At 45.1% G+C, this 25,391-nt stretch overlaps 2 protein-coding genes and 1 long non-coding RNA gene across 5 annotated transcripts in view; 2 read left to right on the forward strand and 1 right to left on the reverse strand.

Annotated features, from left to right (window-relative positions):
- Positions 1-6,741: 6,741 nt before the first annotated feature.
- Positions 6,742-10,812, reverse strand: gja4 (gap junction protein alpha 4). Of its 3 annotated transcripts, none has more exons than XM_088602491.1 (2): positions 10,652-10,812; positions 6,742-8,427 (listed from the first exon to the last, which is right to left on the reverse strand). In XM_088602491.1, exon 2 carries the CDS (start codon positions 8,417-8,419, stop codon positions 7,343-7,345), a length of 1,077 nt encoding a protein of 358 aa, XP_088458617.1. In that variant the 5' UTR covers positions 8,420-8,427; positions 10,652-10,812; the 3' UTR covers positions 6,742-7,342. The 3 variants fall into 3 exon arrangements, with proteins under 3 accessions (XP_088458617.1, XP_088458620.1, XP_088458618.1); XM_088602494.1 differs by having other exon boundaries at positions 10,656-10,808; XM_088602492.1 differs by lacking the exon at positions 10,652-10,812 and adding an exon at positions 9,458-10,633.
- On the forward strand, positions 8,309-9,920 carry LOC148649594 (uncharacterized). The gene is made up of 2 exons (XR_015925875.1): positions 8,309-8,448; positions 8,630-9,920. It is a non-coding gene; the product is annotated as an uncharacterized LOC148649594 (long non-coding RNA).
- A 10,502-nt stretch (positions 10,813-21,314) lies between the features above and the next one.
- dlgap3 (discs, large (Drosophila) homolog-associated protein 3) overlaps positions 21,315-25,391 on the forward strand; it is a 111,232-nt gene continuing 107,155 nt past the window's right edge. The window contains exon 1 of the mRNA XM_088602497.1: positions 21,315-22,281. The gene's annotated coding sequence lies outside the window, so the exon portion shown is untranslated. The remainder of the gene's footprint in view (positions 22,282-25,391) is intronic.

The following is a 25,391-nucleotide window of genomic DNA, read 5'->3' on the forward strand; positions in this document are numbered from 1 at the left end:
GACCATGCCCTGCAGAGAGATGACAGGAAATACTTTCTCCATAATAACGTTCAATTAAACCATTCCTCCCTCCTGGTCCCTGATTGCGCTGCCTGTTTCACACAGCGAGTTCTCCTGTGCACCTGCAGTTGGCGCTGTAGATCGTGCCATATCCTATACAGAGTAGACCCAAGTTATTCTATAAAGTTACCCATTGCAGTTGCAGGTTACCCGTGTAAGGAATAACGTGTTCTTAATTTTTTAAAATCATATGTTACACAAGAAACATGAAACTGCTGTGGATTTATTCTTAAGTGTTACTTGTGTAAGGGATTACTTTTTTTTAAAAAAAGAAAATGGGAGAAATTGCTTCGAAGAGGCAAGGTGTTGCATAGTACTGTATAATTTCCTCGCCACTTGTTGAATTTGAAAAGTAATCCCTGTGACGAGGTGACCCCTGTGTTGTAGAGGTCACCTCGCCAGCGCTGACGAGTGCCTGCAGGGTCAGTTGCTGTGCTGTCCGCTGCAGGCCAGGGAGCAGAGGCAGCTGGAGGTCAGGAGCTCTTTCACTTTGTTCACCACAGAAGGCTGGTGTGCCCCATTGTTTCACTATAAAGAGAGCGCTGGCTTCAGTTCCTGCAGGCAGGATGCGTAGGGTGACTCCAGCACAATGCACAGCTGATGAATAATTCTGATAATCCTGAGAAACGAGGAGGGCCTGAGACAATGGAACAGGACCAGGAACCTTCCCAGCTTTTCATGACTTTAGATTACGTCTGAAACCTGCTTCTCCCCAGAACATTTTTGTACAGTTTCAGTTTTCCAAAAAACTGACCCAAGATATTGTTACGAATGGGACTGGACAGATATTTTAAAATGATGACAAAACACAAATTGTTACAAATGGGGTGTTATGAAACTGGTGAAAATCAGGGTTTGAGCGGTTTAGTCAATCAGTGAAATAATTATTCATAACCCCCGACTTGTATTAAGTGATTTTCTAGCCATATACCCGAGTGGCTGGTATAACTAGAGGCAGGTGAATTCTTTAGTCTCTGGGACAGCTTTGTTGACAGGAGTAATAATCCAGGCACACTGGGCTAAAACAAATATTTATTACAATAAACTACACAAGACACAAAACATACAACACACCAAGTTTACATTATATTGTTACAAACGGGGCTGGACAGATATTTTAAAACAATGACAACACACAACAAAACATGTTACTTTATACACAGTATTTACAGACAAGGCATTTCAGAGGCCTAACGTTCTGGTCACCCAGAAAACCCCAGACTGCTACCAAGCACTAAACTCTTAATGTGCCTACAGAAGCTACACAAGAGATGAGCCCTCTAACTAAATAAAAAGTAACCTGCAGGTAAATCTCTCTCTCTCTCTGTACCCTGGATGCCACAAAATAAATGGGACCCTATATCCCTCTCAATAAAATGCACCCTGATCAGGAAAGACTTTTCTAACTGAGGTACCAGGAAACCCAAGTTCCCTAAGAACACAGAATAGAATGCTCTCTCTAACGAGGTTCGAATACTTTGCTCCAGTCAGGTTTGATTTGGATGATCATGAAGTAGGGGCTCTCGCCTGGCGCAAGCTTCAAGTCCCAACTCCTCTGGACTTCTCTCTCTTCTCCCTGCGCTCCTTGTTTCTTCCTTCTCCTCTCTTAAGGCGAACTTATACTGTGTCTTTCTGCCCTGCTCCTTTGCAATCATTAATCCACAACTGGCCTAGGCATACTAAGATAAACCTTCCTATTGTTTCTGCTCAAGGGACCCCCAGACCTCAGCAAACATCCTCTCTGCTTTGAAGCTAGAAGTGTTTACTCTTCCCAGTGTCACAAACTTCATCTAAAATCTAAGAGACACTTCTCTAGTCATGAAACATTATGTTTCTAGACATTGTGAGGAGGTTGTGAATAACTTTCCTTGATTCTTAAAAGAAATGTGTTCATGGAAAATGCATATAAACATCTTAATCTGTTCGCACAGATGGAAAAAAAATGCTTAGCTTAGCTGTGTTTTGTGATGGTGGACACTAGCCAGAGTTATCTGTTGGGAAATGGCACAGCTCTCCGTCTGGATGTCCCTCCCGAAAACAATGAGCATTCTGAGACACAATTATCCATTGTCAGGAGTAATCCGCCAGTGCTGGTTCACCCCGAGATAACAATGCACAGCCTGGGAAAAAGGTATAGCAGCTCTTCCCTCTGGCGTTTGATTCAGAACAAAAATAGCTAATAAAATAAAGTCCCACACCCATGTTTGTATATATATGGCGGAGCGGTGGCACTGTGGCTGGGAGGTTGCCGGTTCAAATCCCACAGACGGCAGAGGAATCTTCCTCTGTTGGGCACCTGAGGAAGGCCCTTAACCCCAGCTGCTCCAAGGGCGCTGTATAAATGGCTGACCCTGCGCTCTGACCCCCAGCTTCTCTCCCTGTCTGTGTGTCTCATGGAGAGCAAGCTGGGGTATGTGAAAAGACAAATTCCTAATACAAGAAATTGTATCTGGCCAACAAAGTGATCTTATCTTATATACATAGTACCAATCAAAAGTTTGAGTACACCTGCTTGAAACCAGGTTTTTAATGATTATCTGTGCTTGTCTATGAACACTTAATATTTAATTACATGATATGTGTATTTATAATCTGAAGTGATTATGTGAAAATGTTAATTTTTCATTTTCAATAAAAGGAACACCCAAAGCAAGCAGATTTCAGTCTGAAGCCCAGGTTAGTTAAAAGTCAGAAATGTGTATAACATGGTGTTGGAACACTAAAATAAGTTTAAAATTGTCTTTGTTAGATGTTCTCACAGTTAACTAGCATGTTACCTCATTTACCTTTTGTCACCAATTATATAAACAGGTGAGTGTCCATGATTACTATAAATATAGGGAGCATGGGCAAAAGTTTGTAATTCCTGAATGAACATGAGATCATCTTCAGACAACAGAGCCAGATGGGCTGAGAGGCCTTCTCTCATCTGTAGCCCTTCCTAGGTTCTTATGGACCACAATTGAGTGGCACAGATAACTAAAGGCGAGTGCAGTGCCAGATTTCCCATTAGGCACAGTAGGCACAGTGCCTAGGGCCTACGAAGGAGGGAAACACTCACAATAATCATACACTACCTAGCAGCTGTTCTAGAAACTAGAGGTATCGAAGTGATGGTCACTCAACTCGCTCCATCAATCGCGGGGTTCAGCAGTAGGATAGTGTAGCGCTAGGAGCTACACCTCCCCTTAGCTATGTGCCCACAAGGCAGCCTGGGGGCAGCAGCCGAGGGGCTGGACTTGAGGTCAGTGTGTGGACCGGAGATTGACTGGGCAGTGTAAATAGTGAACAGTTTATGAGGAGTCATTGTAAATAGTTGTCCTTGTCTGCTGCTTTGTCCTTGTAACCCACCATAAACTGAAGTCCCCCTCCTTACTCCTTACCCTGTGTGTGTGTGTAACCCCTTCGAGGAGTTTCAAGCGCTGTCTGTCAAAGTCCGATGGGCGGAGGTAAATAAACATGTTGTTGGGGTGTGCGAGCTTCATTCTGTGCGAATTCCCCGGTCATCTCAATAGTTTAAAGTGCATCATGTCAATCGACGTAATTCAATTAGCGTTTACCCCTCTTTTTGAGCATTTCGGAGTGAAAGTGCCTAGGGCCTACGAACCCTGGGCGAGTGGTGAAATTCTTAGATTTTATTTTCTTTCTATTAATACAGGTTGTGATGCTGTACTATGACTTTCGCTGGGAGAGAATTTTTCATCACTACAGCTGGCAGGAAAAAACAGGCCAGAATGTGTGGGGAAGACCGCCTGCCCTGACAGCAGAGAACTGGCACGTTCACCAGCCTGGATCTGCAATACCAGAGCAAGGAAGGCCCAATCCTTTGTGATTATGTTTTCATTTAAAAAGAGATAAAATAATGGGTTTCTGGAAACCGTGCAGCAGTGACTGTCCAGTACCATGGCGAAAGAAGAGGAAGCCAGCCCTGAGGTCGCAGCAACAATGTCAGGATACAGGAAGAGCTCAGAGGCACAGGGGAACAGTTTAGTCCTGTAGAGGGGGTCACGCACGCAGACGGGCGACGCAGTGCCCCAGCATTGTGACCAGCTGGATCTGGTCTCTGCGGCTCTTGAAAGCAAGACTGGCGTTTGGAGAAAATCTCTCTGACAGGCTGGCTCGACTGCAGGTATTAGCCTTGACATCAGCTGGTGACAGCAAAGACAGGGAAACCAGATTAATTCTATCTATTGAGCACTTGCAGGGATGGATTTCCTAAAAAAGAAGACAATTTGCATTTTCTTGATCATTTCCTGAAGGTCAAATACACACTTGGTCTATCTGAAGCCCAATTTAAATCAAAACCTTGACCTATGTGCTAGTCACAGACGACAAAATGCCGTTCTCCACTGTGGCAAATGCCAGGTACTGGGTTTTTCATTTCTGAGGAGAGGGTGAGATTGTAGCCATTATTTAAACAAAACATTATGAGCCATGAACCTTTCCTCTTTTCTCCACAGGGGGCCAAATAAGGTAATCGTTTAACAAAAACTGTATCTCCTTCTAGGAAGACACAGAAATACATTCAGCCTGCTTTTGTTTCCCTAGAGGAGAGCCTTAATCAGGACAGACTAGAATAATCGACTCAGAAAGTGGTTATAGTCAGCCGTGGGTTCTGGATGGGAAGTGAAATGGATGTCTCTGATCCAGCTGCTGAGTCACCTTTGTAGCCTGCGTCTCAGTCCTCTGACCCTGAACAGGCACTCACACCCCTGTCATAACACTGGCAAGTGGCAGAGGGAGAACCCACAGCACACACAGACCCAGCCTAGACTACTGGCTTCTTTTATCTGGGCTTTGCTGCAAACATTTGAAAAGAGGAAGTCTGCCCTCCAAATGATGACCAGTTGCCAATTTGCTAGACAAAAGCCATAAATCAATCCGTAAATTTGACTTTATGGAATGCATCTGAGGGAGCAGGTTTCCTTTACTAATGGAAAGTTGTCACTTTGCAAAAGAAAGTTCATGAAGCCTATTCTCCTTATACTAATATTCTGTCCACTTCATGTCAGAAGCTAACGTTCCCTTTGTTTTTGTTTTTTTTAATCTGATAGGCAGATCAAATTTGTAGAGACCAGCCAGACCCACCCAGGAAACTACCAGACGAGCTTACATTTCCTCAAGGGATAATGACTTGCTGTCACACTGGCGTGACTGAAGTTTACTGGCATGAACAGTAGATAAAGCTCAGCAATGAGCCCTGCCCAGCAGGAGAGGAAAAAATGAAATAAGACACTCTTTTCCTTTCCTTGAACATCCGTAAAGCTTCAAAGGAGGTCCAAATACAGAACTTTTTCATTCAGGACCTGTTTTGTAGTTTACCATCACTAAAAGTACATTTCTCTCCCTCTTTGTATCTACAGTGTCTAATTGGGGGAAAAGGGAAGTTTAAAATTGTCCGCCACCTGTCTCAGCTGTGAGCTGTTATTAGTGTTGATTTTCCGATGGCAGGAAATCCCGTACTCTGTTCATTTTTAACCTTTTAACTTTAATCGGGATGACTCAGGTGGCGGTGTGGGCCGAGCACATAGCTGTGAACGTGACTCAGCTTTGCACCGTATGAAGAATCCTACAGGCTCCTGTTTCTTGACAGTGCAGGGAATCTGTCTTCTGATTTCGATCAGCACCTAAAAGGAAGAATTTGCATAGTCTGCTCTTACATACTGTGTGTGCTGTAGAATCATCTCTGCTGGACCTTCTGCTAAGGATTTTCTTTATTTCCTTTACTTTTCTCTTCTTCTTAGTTATAATAACCAGATTCAGAGGCGGGCACGGGCAACTTTTTGTACCCGTGGGTTGTAAAGTTAGGACCATTACTCGGTTAGACGCAGCTGCAGAGCTTGATAAGAAGTCAATTTGTGTAGTGATTAATTCCTTAAGATTGTAAGTGCAACAAGAACCACAAAATATTTTATCTTGGATTTTGAGCTTATCTAACCAAAGCACCCTTTAGAATAACACTGAATACATATGATAGGCGATATTAAATATTCTCTGATGGTTGGTCCATTTAACTGTGTGTTCGGTTCAGTCAAGAATCCCAGATCTGCCACCTGAGATGAGCACTTATGAACTCAGCCCTCCAGTGCTAGAGAAGCTTCTCCAGGTCCTCGTTTGTTGAATATGTTGGAGATGCCCTAACCCTCTGACAACCACAAAGCTGCAGGTTTCAGGTGAGCTTCTAGTTAACAAGCGATTAAAAATGATTGTTTGGACCAATCAGGTCGCTAGATCAGTCATGTACTTAATATTGAATTAATTAAGATAAAGTGGAATAAAGCAGGAAGGACTCAGAATGAAATAGATTGCAGGTCTTGTAGGAGCAGATCGATCTAAAGGTAGTAAGATCTGCAGTCCTGTAGCTTTTCAGAACCAAGATGGGCTCTTGGTTCTCTAATTCTCCAGCCTGTCTGACCATTTTTATACACATTCCTCCATGGGCATTTCAGTGAGAGCTTTTAAAACTTAGTGGGTTTCAATGTTACATGTATACATGTACATTTGCTGTAGAATTGTAAGTTTATGACTTTTATTTTTTTTATAATTTTTATCATTTTAATTTATTATTTAATTACAAATAACATAGCCTGTTATTGATGTTTAGCATATTTCAAAAAATGTTTTTATGGCATCACTCAAGTGTGTAGCAAACAACCACAAGATAAATAAAAATACAAGGACGGATTTCAATTTTTTATTGTACGGTTGTCGTTTCACCTCATTAAAACACATTTGAATACCAACACTTCTGTACCGATTGTAAACTTCCACTTTGTTGAATCTCAAACTCTTTGTCGTTCATTTCACCTTGCATGTATCACATTTTATCTTTGGTAAATTCTTATGCTTAAATACACAGGTCTGATAAATATTCTCCTAGCACCAGAGAGTGTTTTTTTACAAGCATTAGCTTTTTGCGTGTTCAGTGGTTTTCCTACCATTTGAAAAAGTGTCTCCTGACAACAAAAGCAGAAGTGAACGCTGGAGCACCTCTTGCCATGAACGGCCTGCTGGGATTGCTGCAGTCCCAGGACGTTGCCGGTTCAAGAGGAAGCCACTCCCGAGCTGCTGCCCATCCCTGGTTTGATCCCAAGAGATTTCAAAGTCCAGCTCCCAAACGTGCACAGGACCTCGCGTGTGGGTCAGAGCCCGCCTGGCCTGAGTTTCTCCCAGCCACGGACGAGTCCTGATGCTGGACCCCATCCTGCCCCTTCAGGCTGCTTCTCCCACCTGTTCCCATGTGCACACATGCCTGTATTCAGAACTAGTGCTCTAAACTGCCCTAAACATACTGACCCTTTTTCCCTTTACTGCCTTTTGAGCTCCTGCTCCCTGGCTTCTTCCCTGAGGACTGAGAAGGCCTTGGGGTGGAAGGCTTCATTGTGACCACACAGTTGTAGCTGGGGAGTTCATGCGGGACAGGTGCGGTGCTCTTTGGATCGGCCTGGCCCTCCCAGTCCGCAGACCCAATGCTCAGCACGTTGTTGCTCTGACAGGGCTGTGGGAGACGCGTGCTGCTGGGAACCTCGTTGTCCAAGGGCAGGTACATGTAGCCCTTCTCTGGGTGGAGCGGGGAAGAGCCCTGCGGGGACCCCAGCCTTGGCGTCATGGCTATCTCCACCAGCCGCTCGTCTTTGAGCCGGTACACGTCCTCCAGCCTGAGCACGATCCCCTTGCGCAGGAGGTGCAGCAGCTCCAGCACGTTCAGCAGCACGGACACGGCGGAGACCACCTGCATGTAGATGGTGAAAATCGTCTTCTCGGTGGGACGGGAGACAAAGCAGTCCACTTTGTGCGGGCACGGAGAGCGCTCACACACGTAGCGGGCACTGATGGTAAAGCCGTACAGGTACCACAGCCCTAAGGAGAACCCCACCTCCGTGACCAATTTGACCAAGGTGCTGATGGCGTACGCCCAGAGTAAGGCACCTCTCAGGGAGGGGGACTCCTGCACCAGCCTCTCCTTCCCCCCAGTCTTCTCTTCCTCGACCCGCTCTGCTCCGCCGCCCTCTTCCCCCTGCCCCTCCTCCCGGCCCCTCTTCTTGTCTCGCCTGGACCGCAGCGCCACGTAGCCGAAGTAGAAGATGGTGGGCGCGGAGACGAAGATGATCTGCAGCACGAAGTAGCGGAAGTGCGAGATGGGGAAGGACTTGTCGTAGCAGACGGACTCGCAGCCGGGCTGCTTGGTGTTGCAGACGAAGTCGGACTGCTCGTCGTCCCAGGCGGACTCGGCCGCCGCGCCCAGCACCAGGACCCGGAACAGGAAGAGTACCGTCAGCCACACCTTGCCCACGGCCGTCGAGTGCTGCTGTCCCTCCTCCAGGAAGTGCTCCAGGAAGCTCCAGTCGGCCCTGGACATCCTCCACGCTGCAGGCCAGAGACAGTCAGGTCAGTTCACCCGTACATGTATACTGACTGTAATATATTGCTGTTGTTTCATTGTGGGATGTTCTCAGTCTTTTTGTTTCCGGTCTACAGAGATACCTACAACCTACAGCCTCAGCTTTTCCTGCATCCGCAAATTTTCTTAACCCGTACTTTCCCAAACCTCTGGCTTTTTCTGTTGCAGATAAGGAGAGCCCATCAAGTATTCCTCCCTCTGTGCCTATAAAACAATCAGCCATTCATCCGCGTTCAGTAAGTGCTGTATCCTCACTGGGGCAGGGAAGCCAGAGCCTATCCCGGCAGGCACAAGGCACAGGGCAGGACTGTGCTCTGGATGGGACGCCGGTCCGTTGCAAGAGAACACATCCAAATCGGGGGACAATCGGTAACCTGGGCAGAGGGTTTAGGACAGTGGGAGGAAACCAGGGCACCGAGAGAAGATCGACACAGATGCAGGGTAAACATGCAGACTCCGCCAGAAGGATTCCCCAGGCTGTAATCAAGCCCAGGACCTAAACCCCACTTCACTGTGCTGCTCCAATCAGCTGTGGTTTACTGGAATTGAAGCATGCCCTGAAAGCACAGTGTTGTTGTTTTTTAAAGTGGAATCCAAGAATGGTGTTTCTGCTCAGGAAAATGTTTTTTTTTCTTCATTCCTGTTCCTCAAATAGATTAACTGAACCCTTTCCAGATTGATTCACACCTAAGATCACCGAGGTTGCTGTTTAGCCGGGTAATTTGTATCTGACAAACACCGAAACCAGAGCAATAGCTGACTGCTGTATACGCCATGACGTTTTTTTTTTTTTAATTTAGCTCCTACATTTTGGGATCCAGTGGTGTTCATATCCAAACTAGTTTTAGCTTCGTAAATTTGGGCGGAACAAAATTTGGGGAAACAGAAACTTTAGTCCCTGATCACCGCCGTCCATTCACCCAACCCCTGCTGTAACCGAAACGATCGCAAGACGCTTCTGAAGTCGCCTACATGAAACAAAGAAAGAGACCATACCTGTGACAGGCTGCAACCGCAAATATCTCCGTGTGATGCGGCTGCTACTAACACGACTGCTAAAGACCACCCGCCGCTTTCAGAAACGACAGAGAAGACAGGGTGTACTCTGAAACTTATTCGGGACATCGCAACAAATAATACAAGTAGAAAGTAAGTTATATAAAGCCAAATAACTTTATTTCGCTTTGCTATCGGGCAATCGAACCAATCCCTTAAGAACAACAACAACAGGGCGTTTAAAGGGTTAATTTAAAAAAAGCTGGTCAAACTGGCAAGTTGCCCAGTTGCCTAATTTGGCAAAGACGAATTATTGCAGCAACAACAGCTCGAGCGGAATGTTTTGTTTCGCGAATATTTTCCGAAGGGCCGCCTCTCAAGAAAAACTCAAGCCGATTATAACAGCCGCTGAACCACCGGGTTAAGACTGGAATCAAATTAACTGACAACTATCTCTTACTAATGTTTACCGTATTCTTCTTCTTCTTCTTCTTCTTCTTCTTCTTATTATTATTATTATTATTATTACTCAAATGGCCATTGTCTATGCACCTGTTCCAGAGACTTGAGCTCCATTAGGAATTACTGTCCACAGTTAAAAAACATGTATTCGTTCTATTATAAAAATGTATTATAGGACATGGATTGTAATCTGTAATATGTTACATTGAGGCTGTTGTTTCATTCTGGAATGTTCTCAGTCCTTTTGTTTCAAGTGCACTACTTCGAGAAAAGTAAGGTAAAAGGTTAAAGGTAAGAACTGCGATGGGCCGTCGCAATAACATTGGATCCACTGCAATCCTATACTAACGATTCCTTCAGGAAGTTAAGTTTCATCCAAACTTAAAAATGTAGATCTTTCTCTGAGAAACAAACATAGTTATACTTATTACGCCCATTGATATTGGAAAGGTTCTAACTTCAACTAGTTTATAGACAGAACATAAACGTGTCCCCCAGTCTGTCTGCTCAACTCTTATTATATGGCCAGAGGGAAAAGTTTTTTTTTTTTCAGTTTTAATACATCCTCTGGCGTTCCTTATTCTAGTCTTAGCAGTCTATGAGCTGCAGTTCTATCAGCTTTGATGTGAAATCCGCTCTACTACAGTATACTGAAGTCGAGATTATGTGACTTTAAAACATCGAGAAAAACGCTGTTGGCATAAAAAAAGAGAAGGAACACCGATAGCTTACCTGCCTTTTATTATCAACTTCGCCAGTTACCAAGGACGTTAATCAATAACTGTTTATTCCGAGTTTTTACACAGCGCTGTGTCTTTCCGACATCTGTCGAGGTTCTTTAAAGTCACGTCCGACCAATGGAGCTAACGTATCAGGAAAGCAAAGGGAAAAAACTTTCCCAGGCTATTTTAATGCGACTCCCACAGGAAATCAGCTCAGGAAAAGGGATGGATGGGGTCAGAAACATTTTTTTTTTCGTTTTAGCGCCGTCGCAACGTCCACGATTTACTCGGAGTCACAAGATCCCGGAATGCGAAAGGACTTCAAAGCGAACCAACTTAATACGGGGAAAACGTTTAAACTGAATTTGCAAGGAAGCGTTTCGTTTTACGGCTACAAGTACAGGAATGTTGAGTTACTATTTACCTCACATTGTTATTATTGTTTATTTCTTTTATATATTTTTTGTGTATGAAATGTTCCTCTTTAACTGCTTTTAATATATTGATTTTTTTTATGACAGGTCTCAGGCCTAACACATCCGTTTTTTAATAGCTCTGTTTTGTAATTAAAATGTAGATACTCTTCTGTAGAAAAGTGAACAGGTGCATTCATATTAGACCCCTGAACAAGGTTTGCCCAGCGTGCCCAGTCTGTCCTGTGAGCAGAATGTGTTGACATTCGTAGGCCTGAACACATCAAGCGCTCACAGCGCTGACCCCCAGCTGTCGCTCCCACTTGCTGTTTGCAGTCTGTCCAGGAGATGTCGCTCGTCCCCCGCTATTATCACGGGAGTTGTTTATCCAGGGAAACGTCTTCAAGGTCTTTGACTTGCAAAAAATAAATCTTAAGGCTGATGTGCAACTTTTGTTTTGTTTAGCAAGTATATCACGCTTAACGCGTGGTGCATGCGTCAGTTCTGGGGTATTGTCCAATTCCAGAGAGAACTGCAACAACCTTCAGCTACACAGATGTGGGAAAGGATTCAATTAATGACGAGCTGATGAGTGACGGGAAACCGATAAAATCTTCGCTCTGACCGATGAGCTCCATATACGGCTTGTTGGAAAGTTTGAGCGGAAGATAAAGAACATTTATTCATTAACATTTTCTTATTTAAAAAAAATCTTTATATATATATAATTTTGTACTTTGTACTATAATTTAATTGTAAACTATTCAATGGTTCAAAATGTATTAATTTGACTACTGAATACTGCAAGAAAGATCGTGACGAACAAAACCCCACAAGCTAACATAAGGTGCCAGAGCCCCAAACCTCCATTGGAGGGTCATTTCTCAATTTTGGGGGTCCCACTGTGTTCAACTGATGTGCAGCCTGTTTTTCAGTTCTGTTCTGAGAAACCCAGTTCTCTGCTTCCGACAGAAAACGAATGAAATATTAAGAAGAATTGTTTGTTTTGCCTCCTGGCCCTGCCATGTGGCAAATCGTGTGCATCTATATTTTTGTAATATTTTAGTAGTTATGAGAAAAATACCAACTAGTTATGCCATGCATCATTTCCAAAACGAAACAAATAGTGAAAGGATTGTTAAAAGTTTTGTGACGGCCTTGTAAATTCACCAATTCAGTTTCTGGGTCTCAGTGGTTTCCAGGGTTCTGCAAGTTTAGAGTTGCAAGTTCTCAATGAAGTCACAAGAAATTGACATCAGATGGCCTCAGTGTTAGCTCTTCTTATGAAGGATCAAAGCCTAAGAGAAATTGTGTACTATGGGGGAAAATATGGCACTGATATTCCCTTTTTCCCTGCACATGGAATTAAGGTACACGAGGTTCATCCTGTTCACTAATTCAAAATGTTCTCTTCTCCAGTCTTGATGGCTGCAGCTTAACAGATCTGCAGAAAAAATCCAGACACATCATCACGTGCCTCTGCTTTTCCATCTTACAGCTCCAACCAGTTTGCGCCGCAAGAAAATGTCAATATATAATTTACACCAAAGAGAAAGGAATCATAGCCACTGCAGAAAGGCCCAGACACCTTTATTCATGGAGGACAAACAAAAAGCAGTGAATCATTGTGACACGGCTTTTTAAAAGTTAGACTTACTGTAATGGCAAGAAATAGACGGCCTTCTCAGTGGGGGCGATAAGACAAGGGTACCCAGTCTATTCCTTTTCAATCACCAGATATTTAACGTGATTCCCGGGAAGGAAGGCAGAGCTGGAGTGAAATAGCCGGAACCGCAAAAGACTCCTGAGAGAAAGTGGCAACAGCCACTGTCCCTAGAAATTAATCACCAACTGCTGGAATTGAACCTTAATCATTTCCTTTCTGAGAGATGCTTACATCCAAAGCAGTGAAGAACAGGATGGTGGAAACCCCACATTTTGCTCTTTGAGAGGCTGCCGTGTTGATCCTGCTATAATCTGCTGTTGGGGTACACTCGGAGGTTGATGTTTGCTGTGAAGTCCTAGTCAGGCTTTGAACAGATAATAAAAAAATAAAAATTAAAAATTAAAATTAAAATTAAAAATTAATTAAAAATAAAAAAATTCTGAACGTTTTTTTTTAATCTTGCATGTTTTAGAGTCTTGTCAGCGCTGTCAGTGAGAATTGAAAAAGCCCAAAGGAGCTGTCTCTATGAACAGTTTACAAGCGCCACGCTTTTCCAGGAGCTCAGCAGTGACATTGGAGTTAACAGCGCAAACCGCTCAATAACTGTGCCCCTGCTCCTGAAATTCTCCGGAACTGGGGAATTACCCCAGAGAGGTCTTGTGAGAAGAGTCCTGAGCTTGACTGCATTAAAAAACAAACGAGTCCACACTTTGTGCATGGTGTCACTCAGACCGGAGCTGCAGAGGATTCCTTCTGCCTCAAGTCCCGTCAGAGCAGGCACCAGCCGGGACACCAGGGACAGAACTTTTTCAGTCGTGTGTCCTGACTAATACAAAAATATATTACTTCCCTAATGGCACTGTTTTGGTTTTGCTTTGTTCTGTGTGATAATCACTTGTTTTTAAATCATTTTTGTTGGTGCCTAAAATATTCCAGTTGGTGGTATGAAGTTAAGAAAGGTTAGGTTTCTGAGACTTGGACCCAATCAGTGGAAATCCCTTAGCTGACTGTGCAAGCTGACAGCAAGGCAGCCACACTGTGGACAGAAGACAAACCTGCTTTAAAACGCTACCGTCAGCCACAGCCAGCGCTGGCAGCTTCTACCTTAACCCATTCAGAGCTTATTGCTGCAACCCTCTTCTAGCAGCACAGAAGGGATGAAGTGTTTGTCACAGCCATCTGTTATTTTTCACATTGCTAGTCTCTCAGGGCCTTACCGAAAACTTAGTATCCATTGCAGGACAGATGAAACTCCAAGGATATCCCAGTCTGGCCAATGTCATGCCCATCAACTCATGGATACCTGCTTGCGTTTGTCATCACATGACCCAGCTTAGACCTGGTAATATTGTCCTGAATACGAGACTCTGCTTCTTGACAAGTCCCTTATAGTGCTTTAAGGAGGCACAAATATTTACCAGGAGCAACTTGATTGTGTGGCGTTTATGGCTGCTGCCTCACAGCTCTTGTGTCCCAAGTTCGATTCCGAACTGGGACTCCATCCAAGTGAACTCTGCCTCTTCTTTTCCAGCCTCCTGGGTTTCCCCATGTTCTCCTGATTCCTCTCACCTCCCAGAGGCACGCTGGAAGGTGTATTTGGTGTCTATAAATGATCCCTGTGTCTGCGTGTTCCCTGTGAGGGAATGTCAGCTCGTTTGTGAATTGTTTATTCACGATGGGCTCTCATATCATAGATTCACAAAAAGAGTTTATTGCCGTAACCCTCACTCAGAAACAGCAAATGTTTTCGTGAGTAATTGGAATTTACTCTTAAAAACTCTGTGGGGAAAAATGTAAGATGTAAGGTGTGGCGAAGGGTTAGCTGGTACTGAAATACTTAATATTTCCATTGGAGATATTTCTTGTTCTGTGAAGGTATGCCACAGGGTGAGTCATGCAAGACCAGGCCGTATGAATAGCAGAAAGAGGCCTAGCTGGTGTGGCTCTGCTGGAGGACAGGCACTGCTCTTGTCTGTGTTCCCAGGGCTCCTATAGCTCGCTAGCCAATGAAGAAAGACATACTGTAGGCCCCGAGAGACGACCGTGATTTTAACATGAGACATGAGCCTTCCCCCTCCCCTGACGGCCTCTGGTGCTCTTTAACTATTCTGACATGGCTGCCACTAGGGATTTGGAGCCAGAGATATGCCACCAAATTTGGAGTGGAGACCTTTGCTATCCTTGGATACAACTTCATGTTTCATTTTTGTTTTCGTAGAGGCTCAGGGTCTTTTCAGGAAAAAACTCCTCCTGGTTCTGATGAGGGGACTGATAGGCTATTTTTCTGCATTCCATACCCTGCCTAACATATTATGTGTGTGTGTGTGTGTGTGTGTGTGTGTGTGTGTGTGCGTGCGTGCGTGCGTGTGTGCGTTTGCCTCTGTACTTCAGTGTCTCAGGAAGTGAGTATGGCGGAGTTCTGAGCAAGAAACAGGCTGCTTTGACCGAATGTTTGATTAAATATTTAGCACACATTAGTAACGCTCAACAAAGACAGGACGGGATGGGGCGTGGGGGACTCTGTCTGTCTACAGGGTCCCAGGCACCTGCAATCACAGCTGTGAAGCTCTAAATACTTCTCCTTGGCCACTAGCTTTCTTAACAGATTGAATACTTACTCATTCTCAGTACGATGGGAAGATCAGTGCTTGTATCTTGTTAACAGCACCTGTATGTAAGCCTGTTTTGAAAAGAACAAAAATGCTGCAGAAAGTGTTGAGCTGGGTGTGAACAGAGATACAGAGGCCTATGAAGTGACATATTGGGGGATGTTGGCTCTCCCAAACACTAGAGAGATCAGAGCCCACTGTTGCGCTCCAACTTGCCCTGGGTGAAAGCCTTATTCAGCGAACTGCCCTCATGGGTGTCCTACTCGACATGCATGACAAGAACTGAGGAGCACAGGTAAGATTTCCCTGCTCTGGGCCAGCTTGTGCAGGTACAGGGATCTGCTCTATGGTCCTCACCCCATAGTCTGCTTTTCTCAGCTATCTGCACGGGGGGCCTGTAGACTTGCAGTGGGTTTTTTTTCCTGCAGTGGTCCATGGCTTCAAGTGGTTACCAAGGAGCCGTCTCTCTATAGCAACAGCACCGCTTTAGAGAAGATTCTGGTCAGATCTTCTAAGCTTGCAAAACCCTGAGCTTGTCAAGCACTTGGAAGGAGAGACTCCTATTGAAAATCAGGTGTGGGGTTCATGGAACATATAAAAACACCGCTCTGCCTCTTAGTGTTTTTACCAATTCACTAGCAGGGCACACAGGGACTTCCAGGAAAACTATTATAAATAAGCTCCTTTTCACAGCATAGACAGATCGAATGACTATGCTTCTTAAGTAGTTAACCTCTGTGTGTTAGATAAATCTTCTCTCCATTGTGTATCTTTGCTAATCTCTGTTTTTAATAGAATGTGCAAAGGACAGGCTAGAGCTACCACATAATAAAAATGATGAAAAATAAAAGGAATAAATAAATAGCAATGGAAATTGGCTTGAATTACCATGCACCCTGTGAGCCCCGCGAATGATGTTGCACAGTGATTGATCTCACTGTGAAATCACTACGACAGCTACACTTGCTGAGCTTTTAGATACACAGAAAAAAAACAGGAACAGAAGCCAAACCAAGTACCGGTGAAAACGATCCTTCGCAAGTCCTCTTTAGGACTTAAATTAAATTAATTATCCTGACATTCTGATGTATATCCTGCAAGCACACAAGCCAATAACGGCGAGAGGCAAATATTAAGCAAAAGGAACAGTACTTATTTCCTGCTGTCAGGAGCGTTGCAATGCAGACAGCAGCCTCTCTCTGCCTGTGTTTCTCAGCCTCTCACCGTCTTCTGCTCCGAACGTGTTCATACCGTTCACGCAGCTGTAAGGGAAAGATTTTACTGCATGAAAAAAGAAAACACGAAAAACTGTAAGAATATCAGTACACTCCATATCACAAAATGATAACAAAAATAAATATTTCCTAAAGGTCTTGGCTCTTTAAACTTATCGCTTTTCATTACTGCTGGGCAAGACTATTTATGCGGGGCTAATGCCATTAGCTCGTCTTCCCTGTTGGGTCAGTCACTGTTTCACGCGACCTGCCATCAATAATTCTCAGTGTTGTAATAGTTAATGCAGTCAGCTGTTAAAGTACTGCTAAACACATAGCTTCACCCAGTGTGTTTACCTACAGAAGGACCCCCTAGACCCCTACTGTGCAGTCTAATTTGCTTGGGTGGGATTTTTTTTTAATCCGCCACTTCTGTACTTCTAAATGATGTCAAGCAGGCGGGATAATAGCGCAGCAGTGAGCAGTTTAAGCGGAATGCATTGTAATGAGGCTACAGAACTGCAAAACGTTACCAGCGGAATGAGTTCGGAGACGAGGACTTGGTAATGAAGATGGAGTGAGCGCTGTGCACAGCCTTTTGTGGAAGAGGGACTCTTAGTCATTATGCTGAGGATTTTGCGTGTTCCGTGACCTTTTCGCCGACTGTGTTAAAAAAATACAGGGCGAGTCTTAGAATGAACACAGCGCACAGGCACAGCGACACTACCAGCACCGATTGCGTAGCTGTAGGAATGTTTCTGAGTCATTTGAGACAATTTTAGACCTGTTTTCTAACACATTTATTTTTAATTCAATTACAATATATAGAGTAAACGTGTCATTCGGGGTGTAGCGCACGTTTTACGTTGGTTAATCAATTAAGACCAAAATAAAGGGGGGGGGGGGGGGGGCAGATAAAGATACGATTTTAGAAAGGTTTGGTTTATTTTTGAGGTTTTAAAATGGAAACGAAAACTAAATGCGTGACCAATGAACTATATTTTTCCATAAAGAATTCTTACTTAAAGACCGACTAAAGGTCTTTTATCAGTATCCTGCTGTTAATATATATTTAGGGTGTATTTTCTGTTGTAGTTGGGAGTCCGGTGGGAAATCGATCATCACCCCCCCCCACAGTAATGTTAACACAACCCCAGGGGAGCACAGACAAAGAGGCGCTTTGCAGCGAGTGGTGTCCGGGCTCTGTCCCCGCCCAGCCGCGCGCCGGCTGCTGTCCAGCGTGCTGACTGCAGGGGCGCCTGAGAGCGGCCGTCTAACCCGCGACCTGCGGAGCCTTGAAGGAGGGTCCTCCAGCTGAACCTCAGCAGCCGAATAAGCTCCAAGCGCTGAAAATGACCGTCTCCTGCTTTCAACTCCGCCGGCTATTCTAAGACCGTGACGCTCAGCGGAGCGGTGGCTCGGTGGCTCAGGATCTGCGCCCGTGGTTAGAAGGTTTACCGGCTCGTATCCCGCGGCCGGCAGAGGAATCCTACTCCGGTGGGCCCCTGAGCAAGGCCCTTCACCCCAGCTACTCCAGGGGTGCTGTATAAATGGCTGACCCTGTGCTCCGACCCCCAGCTTCTCCCCGTGTCTGGTGGAGACCAAGCTGGGGTATGGGCAAAGACAAACTCCTCCTACAAGAAATTGTATCTGGCCAATAAAGTGATCTTTTCCTGTGTGCTCGAGGATTTTACCGTTCGTCGGCTGCGTTTTCCTTCTGTCGTCTGTTTTTAAATCCGATCTGGAAGTTTTATTACTTGTCGAACAAGCGTCCAACATGTCTTTCGCGTCACTGACGCCTTTAGTGAGATTTTTGCTAGGCCATATACGACCCCTCCGTTATTTGGAAGGTAAAGGTGTGCTCTCTAAGGGAACAGAGGACGAACTGCGCGGTAGCATTCGGTCACTGGTTTCAGGAGCTGGCTGCCAGCCAGCCTTCACGCCTTTTAAATTATTGACTCACATACTCTGGCTTCCAACGGGTTACAATGATCCATGCCAAGACACTGTGTTGGAAAAACCCGCGAATAAAAAGCGCGCAGTGTGTTTACAACCATAATTAAAGTGCGACGGGCCGAAAGGAGAAAGACTGGCATTATCATTAAGAACAGGAGGCATCACGGAATCTCTTCAGTAGAGGGGAGCGGAGAGGGGGGGGGCTTGTGTATCAGGTAGGGAGACCCCGTTTGACGTCAATGCAGGTGCGGGGGCGTCCTGTTTGTGCTGGGAGAGCGGGCTACACCACCGCAGTTTGTCTCAACAGATCTGATTAGTCCAACTCACAAATGCAGGAGTGAGGGGAGAGAGTTATCCCGGCTTTACGATAATTAGTTTGCGTTGAAAACTTAAATCACCGGGATGCACGACATCGCGACAACTCCGGGCATAATCTCCGACTGAGCCTTAATGGCCGAGATGCTGATCGGAGAATTTGCAGCATCAGGCCACAGCACCCGTTTTGAAAGGCTCTGCGGTTTTTACAAGTTGCTCGTAAAGACGCGCTTTAAGATGTATGCATGAGCGCTATGGAAACCTCGAGCCGGTGAAACCAGAGGCTGCGCGCGCGCACGGCCGCGCGCTCCCCCCCTCTCTCTCCTTGACCCAGTTCTCTGAAATCTGTTTGATATTTTCTCCCGCGTTGTCGATTCCGCGTATAAGCAATGAGCAGGATTTTTTTTTTTTGTGTGTGTGTTAAATGAAAGCGTGCCATTTTAATGTCTACTTAAATATCCTATTTTTATACGTCGCATGAATGGATCGTTTGGGAATTCATCAAGTCCTAATCAAAACGTCGGTCACCAGAACCCTAGGCATGAGCTCTTAAGGTTATACGATAATTTCTTTTTTTTTTTTCATTATTTGGATAAGTGGAAATCAGGTATAAAATATTATCCTTAGGCTGATAAAAATGGAACTTTACGTGATGGTCCCTATTCTGCATGATAATAAATGTCTAGTCACATGCTTGTGATGTTGCCAGCAAGATCGCAGAACAGCACCTGACTGAAATCAGAAATGAGCGTTTCTCTGTGAGAAAGAGAGTACAAAATAATTACACCGCTTTCACACTTCTGATACCCGGGAGGGGTTTCGAGGAGGAATTGGGAAAACTGAAACCTCCGCGTGGAGACCGTGAAAGGTCTGCGCGGAGTCTCAGCGTTAGGAACAGGCCGGAGAGCGGAGATTAAAGCAAAGGTGCGAATAGAAAAATAGAAAATACGAAATAGCCTCTGTTTAAAACGTCCATACAATCATCTTGTCCCGTGTATGTGGGCACTTCAGTCGTCTTATGGAAAACCACCTTTCTAGTTCCCTTCTAGAATGAAATCGTCACGCCTCCTGCTGCTCAGCGGGTTAACAGAGGAATCCACAGTTACTGCAAATTCCACAGGAGTTCATACTGACTGCGCCATTTGGCATTCTGTGCAAACATACGGCCTTCTTAATTCGTTTAAACCAAGAAAAAACACTTTACTACATTTGCCGGAAATTAGAAAACGTGCTTCTTCAAAGATTCATTACACGAACAGCGTGCGGGCCTTAACTCGGGCAGTCTCTGCTATCTGGACCGAGTCAGAAACCCCGCCGGGCGAGACACACCTGGGCTTTATTGAAGGAGCTGCCCGGCCCCGTGAACAGTCGAGATATTCACCTCATCACGTTGCAGCGAGGGTGTGGGGGCACACGGGTCTTATTTGAAGCGTTTTGAGACGATGTGTCACACAGGGCGCTATCTGAAAATATGTCTGTTCTATTGCTACCAGTTGCCGTTGCGTTTTCCTTTTTGTGTTTGCCAAGGAAAGAGAGGAGAACGTCGTTCTTCCACAGCACCGCACCAGACGAAACACTCCGTCTGAATAATGCAATACAGCCTTACTGTAAAGGGGAGGAAACAGCCGAAAACGCGACACCTTCTCAGTCAGCAGGAGATGTTGCCGCAGGACTTGTGCCTCGTTACCGTGTTGCTCGCTCATTTTACAGCTTCGGTGCAAGACTTCACACGTCATTTACAGTCACCTGTCTCCGTGCTGCTTCCCCAACTGTGGAACTGAGGACGTCGGACCACTGGAAGGTCCCCCTGCTTCTGAGAAAACGAGATCAGAAGATCGTATACCAATTTCAATAAGTGGAAAGTTCTCTCCACCTATTTATTATTCAGAAATGTGTGTGTATCGGCACCGTAAGGACTTCCCGCAGTGGTGAATTTCAATGAGTTGCAATGCAGAGGCGCACGTGCTGTACTATATGTCACCAAACGGCTCGTGGTTAACTGCAGGAGTGCTGTAGGCATGCCTCACCAGGGCTACCCTATCCCCCACTCCGATTAACAATTATCAGAGCAATTACTCAACGTAGGCCTACCCCCCTGCCACTACAGAACTGTTTGTGCTCCAATTAGCTCTGATTTCCCTTTGTTTCCTCAACCAGCAAGGATTCAGTACTGATGGCCTCCATCACTGCCTCCTAGCTGACACAACCTTCCGAGGAAGCCAAAAGCATTGAAAAAATAATCTCTTCTTTTAATTAGCTAACCTTTAATCATTATTAAGTTATAGATCTGTGTTATGGTCTGTACCAGTGAATTGCTGCACATGTATACACGTCTGTATTGTCGTAGGCCTGGTTAAATCATTAATTGTCTGTATAAACGGCCCCAGCAAATTACAAACGTTCTGATTGATAGCGAGTTTCCATTGGCTAAGAGCAAGAATCCTCTCCAGTAGTTGCTCTCAAACTTGATCACCAGTCTGCACAGGCGGATCGAACTGGTGGATTAATTCGGTTCTGTATTGAATCTAAAATGATCGTCGCACTGTCTCCAAATCTAATGAACACAGCCTCGAGCTGTGAAGTCCGGCGATAAGCTACGTGTGGTGGTACGGCTCTACACGTGACCTGCTGACTACCTCCTCAGTGATTGCTCACGGATGTTTGAACAAACCGCTGCCTGAAGCCAGCTGAAGTCCGGCAATAAGTCCTGGGGTTCAATCACTTGTCCCGTGTCACTTCTCTGCCTCATGGGGCACTTCCGTGGAGCTCACCTGTTGTTGGAGGCGCTATGAAATCCCTGATGCGCGTTTTTAAATGCACCGGCCCAAAGCAACTTTTTTTTTCCTGGGGGAAAAAAAGACTCGATCCTGAAATGCGCCCGATCCAAAACCAGGCGATAACCTCCTGCAGCTCCTGAAGTCTAAAGTGCTCGGGAAGACGAAAGGGGAGATAAACTCTGGAGTTACAAGACATTATTGAATTGGAAAATCGCATTGTGATCTAGATTACATTCTCTCGATCTGGAGGGCTGGCGGTGTGTCGCAGCCAATACATGTAAGTGCTTATCTGGCTGCCCGTGTCTGGAGAGAGAATTGGAAGAAAAGAAAGAGTAGAAATCCACAGTCCATCATTCACCATCATCGCGGAATTAATGGATTATTGACGATAGACAGATATCCAGCGCCGGGGACTGCAGATCCAGCTCCGTGTTTTTGCCCTGCCCCGAGCCGGGGGATAGGAGCCTGTAGTGGAACTCATGAGAGCCAATAGCACTGCAGCAGTGTTAGAACTGGGGAGCCGGTGTGCGGGCGAAAGGCGACCACAACTCAAGAGCGGTGTTGAGGGTGTCTGGGCTGAGAGCCGAGCTCTGCGGGATTTGTTTATTTACCTGGTGACTCCACCGAGGCTCGTGTGTCAGAGGAATACGTGCACTTCAGAGGATGCGGTTCGAGAGGTCCCCGAAGAAGGTAAGGCTGCAGCAGGGTGAAATTGCCCCCCGTCCTGGGGGTCACCTGTCGAAGTAGTCTGTCAACTCCAGTCACAACTCCCGTGTGTTTTTTTTTTTTCGCGTTTACAGTGAGTGACAAAGAGCAAGCAAGGTCCGCGTTTTGCTGCGCGGTTACAGATACCGAAAAGTAATCCTTGTCACTCTGTCTGCTTTGCTGGGCTAGCAGACAAGGTGCCTTCCCCTGCTTCTGCAATTAACAGTAGAGTAAACTTCTCTTCTCGCTGCTGTGAAAACCCCCCAGCACAGTATCATCACCACACGTACAGTACAGTACATGAATGGAGGCACTCGTAAACTACTGTACTAGTTATCGCAATGATAATAGCTGGTACTGCGATGGGCGGATACTGTATGTCAATTGTGTTGCTCGGGTCACTTGGGCTCCAAGGCTACTCGAGGTTTGCTGATCGTGTCGGAATGTCTCCGAGGAAGTCTTGTAGTGCGCGTGTCGTGCTGCGAAACGTCTTATTTCTAAGCAGTCGTGTAAAGGTTCAATTAGACACTGGGAGCACTGCAGCAAAGCGGGGACGTTTTTAGTGAGGGATTTGTTAAACTGCTTAAGTTCTTCCAACGACGGTAAATCCGGCTAACATCTCTGGAGTAAAGAGATAAAAAAAAATAGACGAAAACGGGTTTCCACCGCGTGCCAGCACATCCGTGCAGATTGAAGGTGGCTGTAGGTATTTTCTGTAATGTCGTGTAGTCCGTAAATGCGCGGGGTGACTTTTATAACCACGGCCGCGCTTTTTCTTCCACTTTTGATCTGTGGAGTGTTTAAGACACAGGGGGGTTTGACCTGTTCCCAAACTTGAGGAGGATGACATTGACTCGCACTTAATTACTGAGCTTCCTGCCCGGTCAATTTTAACCAGGCAGAAACGAAGTATTGAGGATAACCGAGTCCTGTCCCCGGCACGCCTTCTTCGAGTTACCGGTGAACCACAGGGATTCTCCCAGAGCCCCTCGGCGGTCCCTCCGTGTGTGGTACAATAGTTGACACGTGTTGAAAGTAATACAGACCTTCCACAGTGTGATACTCATTCTACTATTTCTACTATTGGAAATACTAGAGTTGTGTTGTTGTTGTATGTGTTACATTTCTGTAACATTATTGCTCTTATTTATGAGACATCCGAACTGCAGTTCTGTCTAGCTATCGTATGTTATTATTGAAATACATTCAATTGGAAAAGGGAGTCCCCATTACCTGTAAAGCGCTTTGAGTGGAGTGGCCAGAAAAGCGCTATATAAGTGTAAGCAATTATTATTATTAAAACAGTTGCCACCGCGGATTGGGTGTGAATTCGCCAGGGCATTTCTCCGGGACTGTGAGCTGTATTTCACGGCTGTGTGTATCCTACTGTACTGGGGGGAGACTGTACAGTAGCACTGACTTTGACAAAGCTGTTCATTTGTGGTACAAGTTTCCATTGGATAAATTTCTCAACCGTGTAGCAGCACACTGCTGAGTCAAACGGCTCGTCGGTCCCGGGGGGGAACCATAACACACAGCAGTGATTTTTTTTGGCTTTCGGATGGTGAAGAAAATAAACTAATCCTAAGGTGTTAGCAAATAGAAAATAAAACATAGCTAGATCAGAATGGTTGTGTTTTTGCGGGTTACTACACACAAAGCGGTATAACGCAGTGTGCCATCCACCCAAGCCAGAGAAAGTAGTGTGTCGAACTGGAATCAGTATCGATTCAGAGGTTTTTTTTTTTCATTACACACAACGAATCCTGATGCAGAAGTTCGGATTGTTCGCAGCTCTGCTCCTGTGTCTAAAATGGCATGATTGTTGTTGTTTTTTTGGACCTTCTTTCAGTGTATTTATTTGCAGCGCATGATCTAAAGCTTTCCTAATGCGGAGAAAGAACGTGGACCTCTCCCATGCTGTCGAAATACAGTCTGATGCGCGCCCGGAGGTGGGTGTGATGGTGTCATTTTTACGCCGTTTCATGGCACGTGACGCCACAGACCTTGCCGCGGTTTGCCTAGCTCGGATCTTGAACTCACATCCAGAGTGCATTTGGTAACGCTGAAGGAGAAGGTATAAATATCATCCAGCGAGGGACTTGAGTTCGTGGCGAATTCGAAAGTCCACTTCAAGACCTCTTCACCGACTGTAGCAAGCATCAAGCAGTGCAGTTCGCCTTCTTCTTCACTGGGGCCTGTATTTTGAACAGGAGGCTTCGGCGCAGAGCCTTAAGATCCCCGTCTCTGCATCTCGTCCTCCTGTAGTTCAAAGCAGACATTCTGTCAAGAGTGACCGTGTTGATGTCTGCAGGCTGCCAGCACGCCCCTTAACGAGATACTGTAGCTTCATTTTCAGGCTGATGCATTGAAAGACAGACTTTAAACAAAACGGAATCTGCGCTAGCAGACAGGTTTTCAAAGCTTTTTGCTCTGGAGCAGAACTGCTCTTAATTTGCTGAATGTAATTATAGAAAGGATTGAAATGACAATTAAGATGGGACAATATAATAGGAAAATAAAGCAAATTATTGTACTGAAGCAAAATGCTTTGAAGGTTGTGCATGTGTTCCCAGAACATTTTTTATTCAATCATAAGCGCTTACATTCAAGGCAGTCCTGAGCTGAGGGGCTAGAGGCTATGACTGCTGTTTTTTTTAATTTAATTTCTCACAATTAAAATATAACAGGAAAATATTTTCTCAAAAATGTCAGATGAGCCATTTGGTATGTATCCAGAATGCGGTGTTATTCATTTCCATACCCATGGCCCTTTGACAATGTTTCATCAAGCATCCCTGAAGACATTGTTCAGGTGCTTAGTGATCGCACTGACCTTTGTACAGAAAAGCATGGTTTTCAGTTAGCACTCATGTATTCTAGGTGAGCAATATTCTACCCAAAAATCTAAAATGGTATCCGTGGGTGCAAACCTATTCTGTGTTTGGACAGTAACTTTTTTTTAAATCAAAATCAAGTCTAATGCCTCATATTTTGACTGGATGAGGTATGTGTGCATGCATCACAAAATCTACACTGCTGTGTGCAATAGGTCTGCATATGCACAATGCAAATGATTGTTATTGCCAAACAAT

Source organism: Lepisosteus platostomus, chromosome 13 (assembly GCF_059453375.1).
Source record: "Lepisosteus platostomus isolate fLepPlt1 chromosome 13, fLepPlt1.hap1, whole genome shotgun sequence".
Classification (NCBI taxonomy): domain Eukaryota; kingdom Metazoa; phylum Chordata; class Actinopteri; order Semionotiformes; family Lepisosteidae; genus Lepisosteus; species Lepisosteus platostomus.

What these genes read in the sequence shown, in the direction of transcription:
- gja4 (XM_088602491.1), bottom strand. Translation starts at nt 8,419, where the DNA reads ATGTCCAGGGCCGACTGGAGCTTCCTGGAGCACTTCCTGGAGGAGGGA.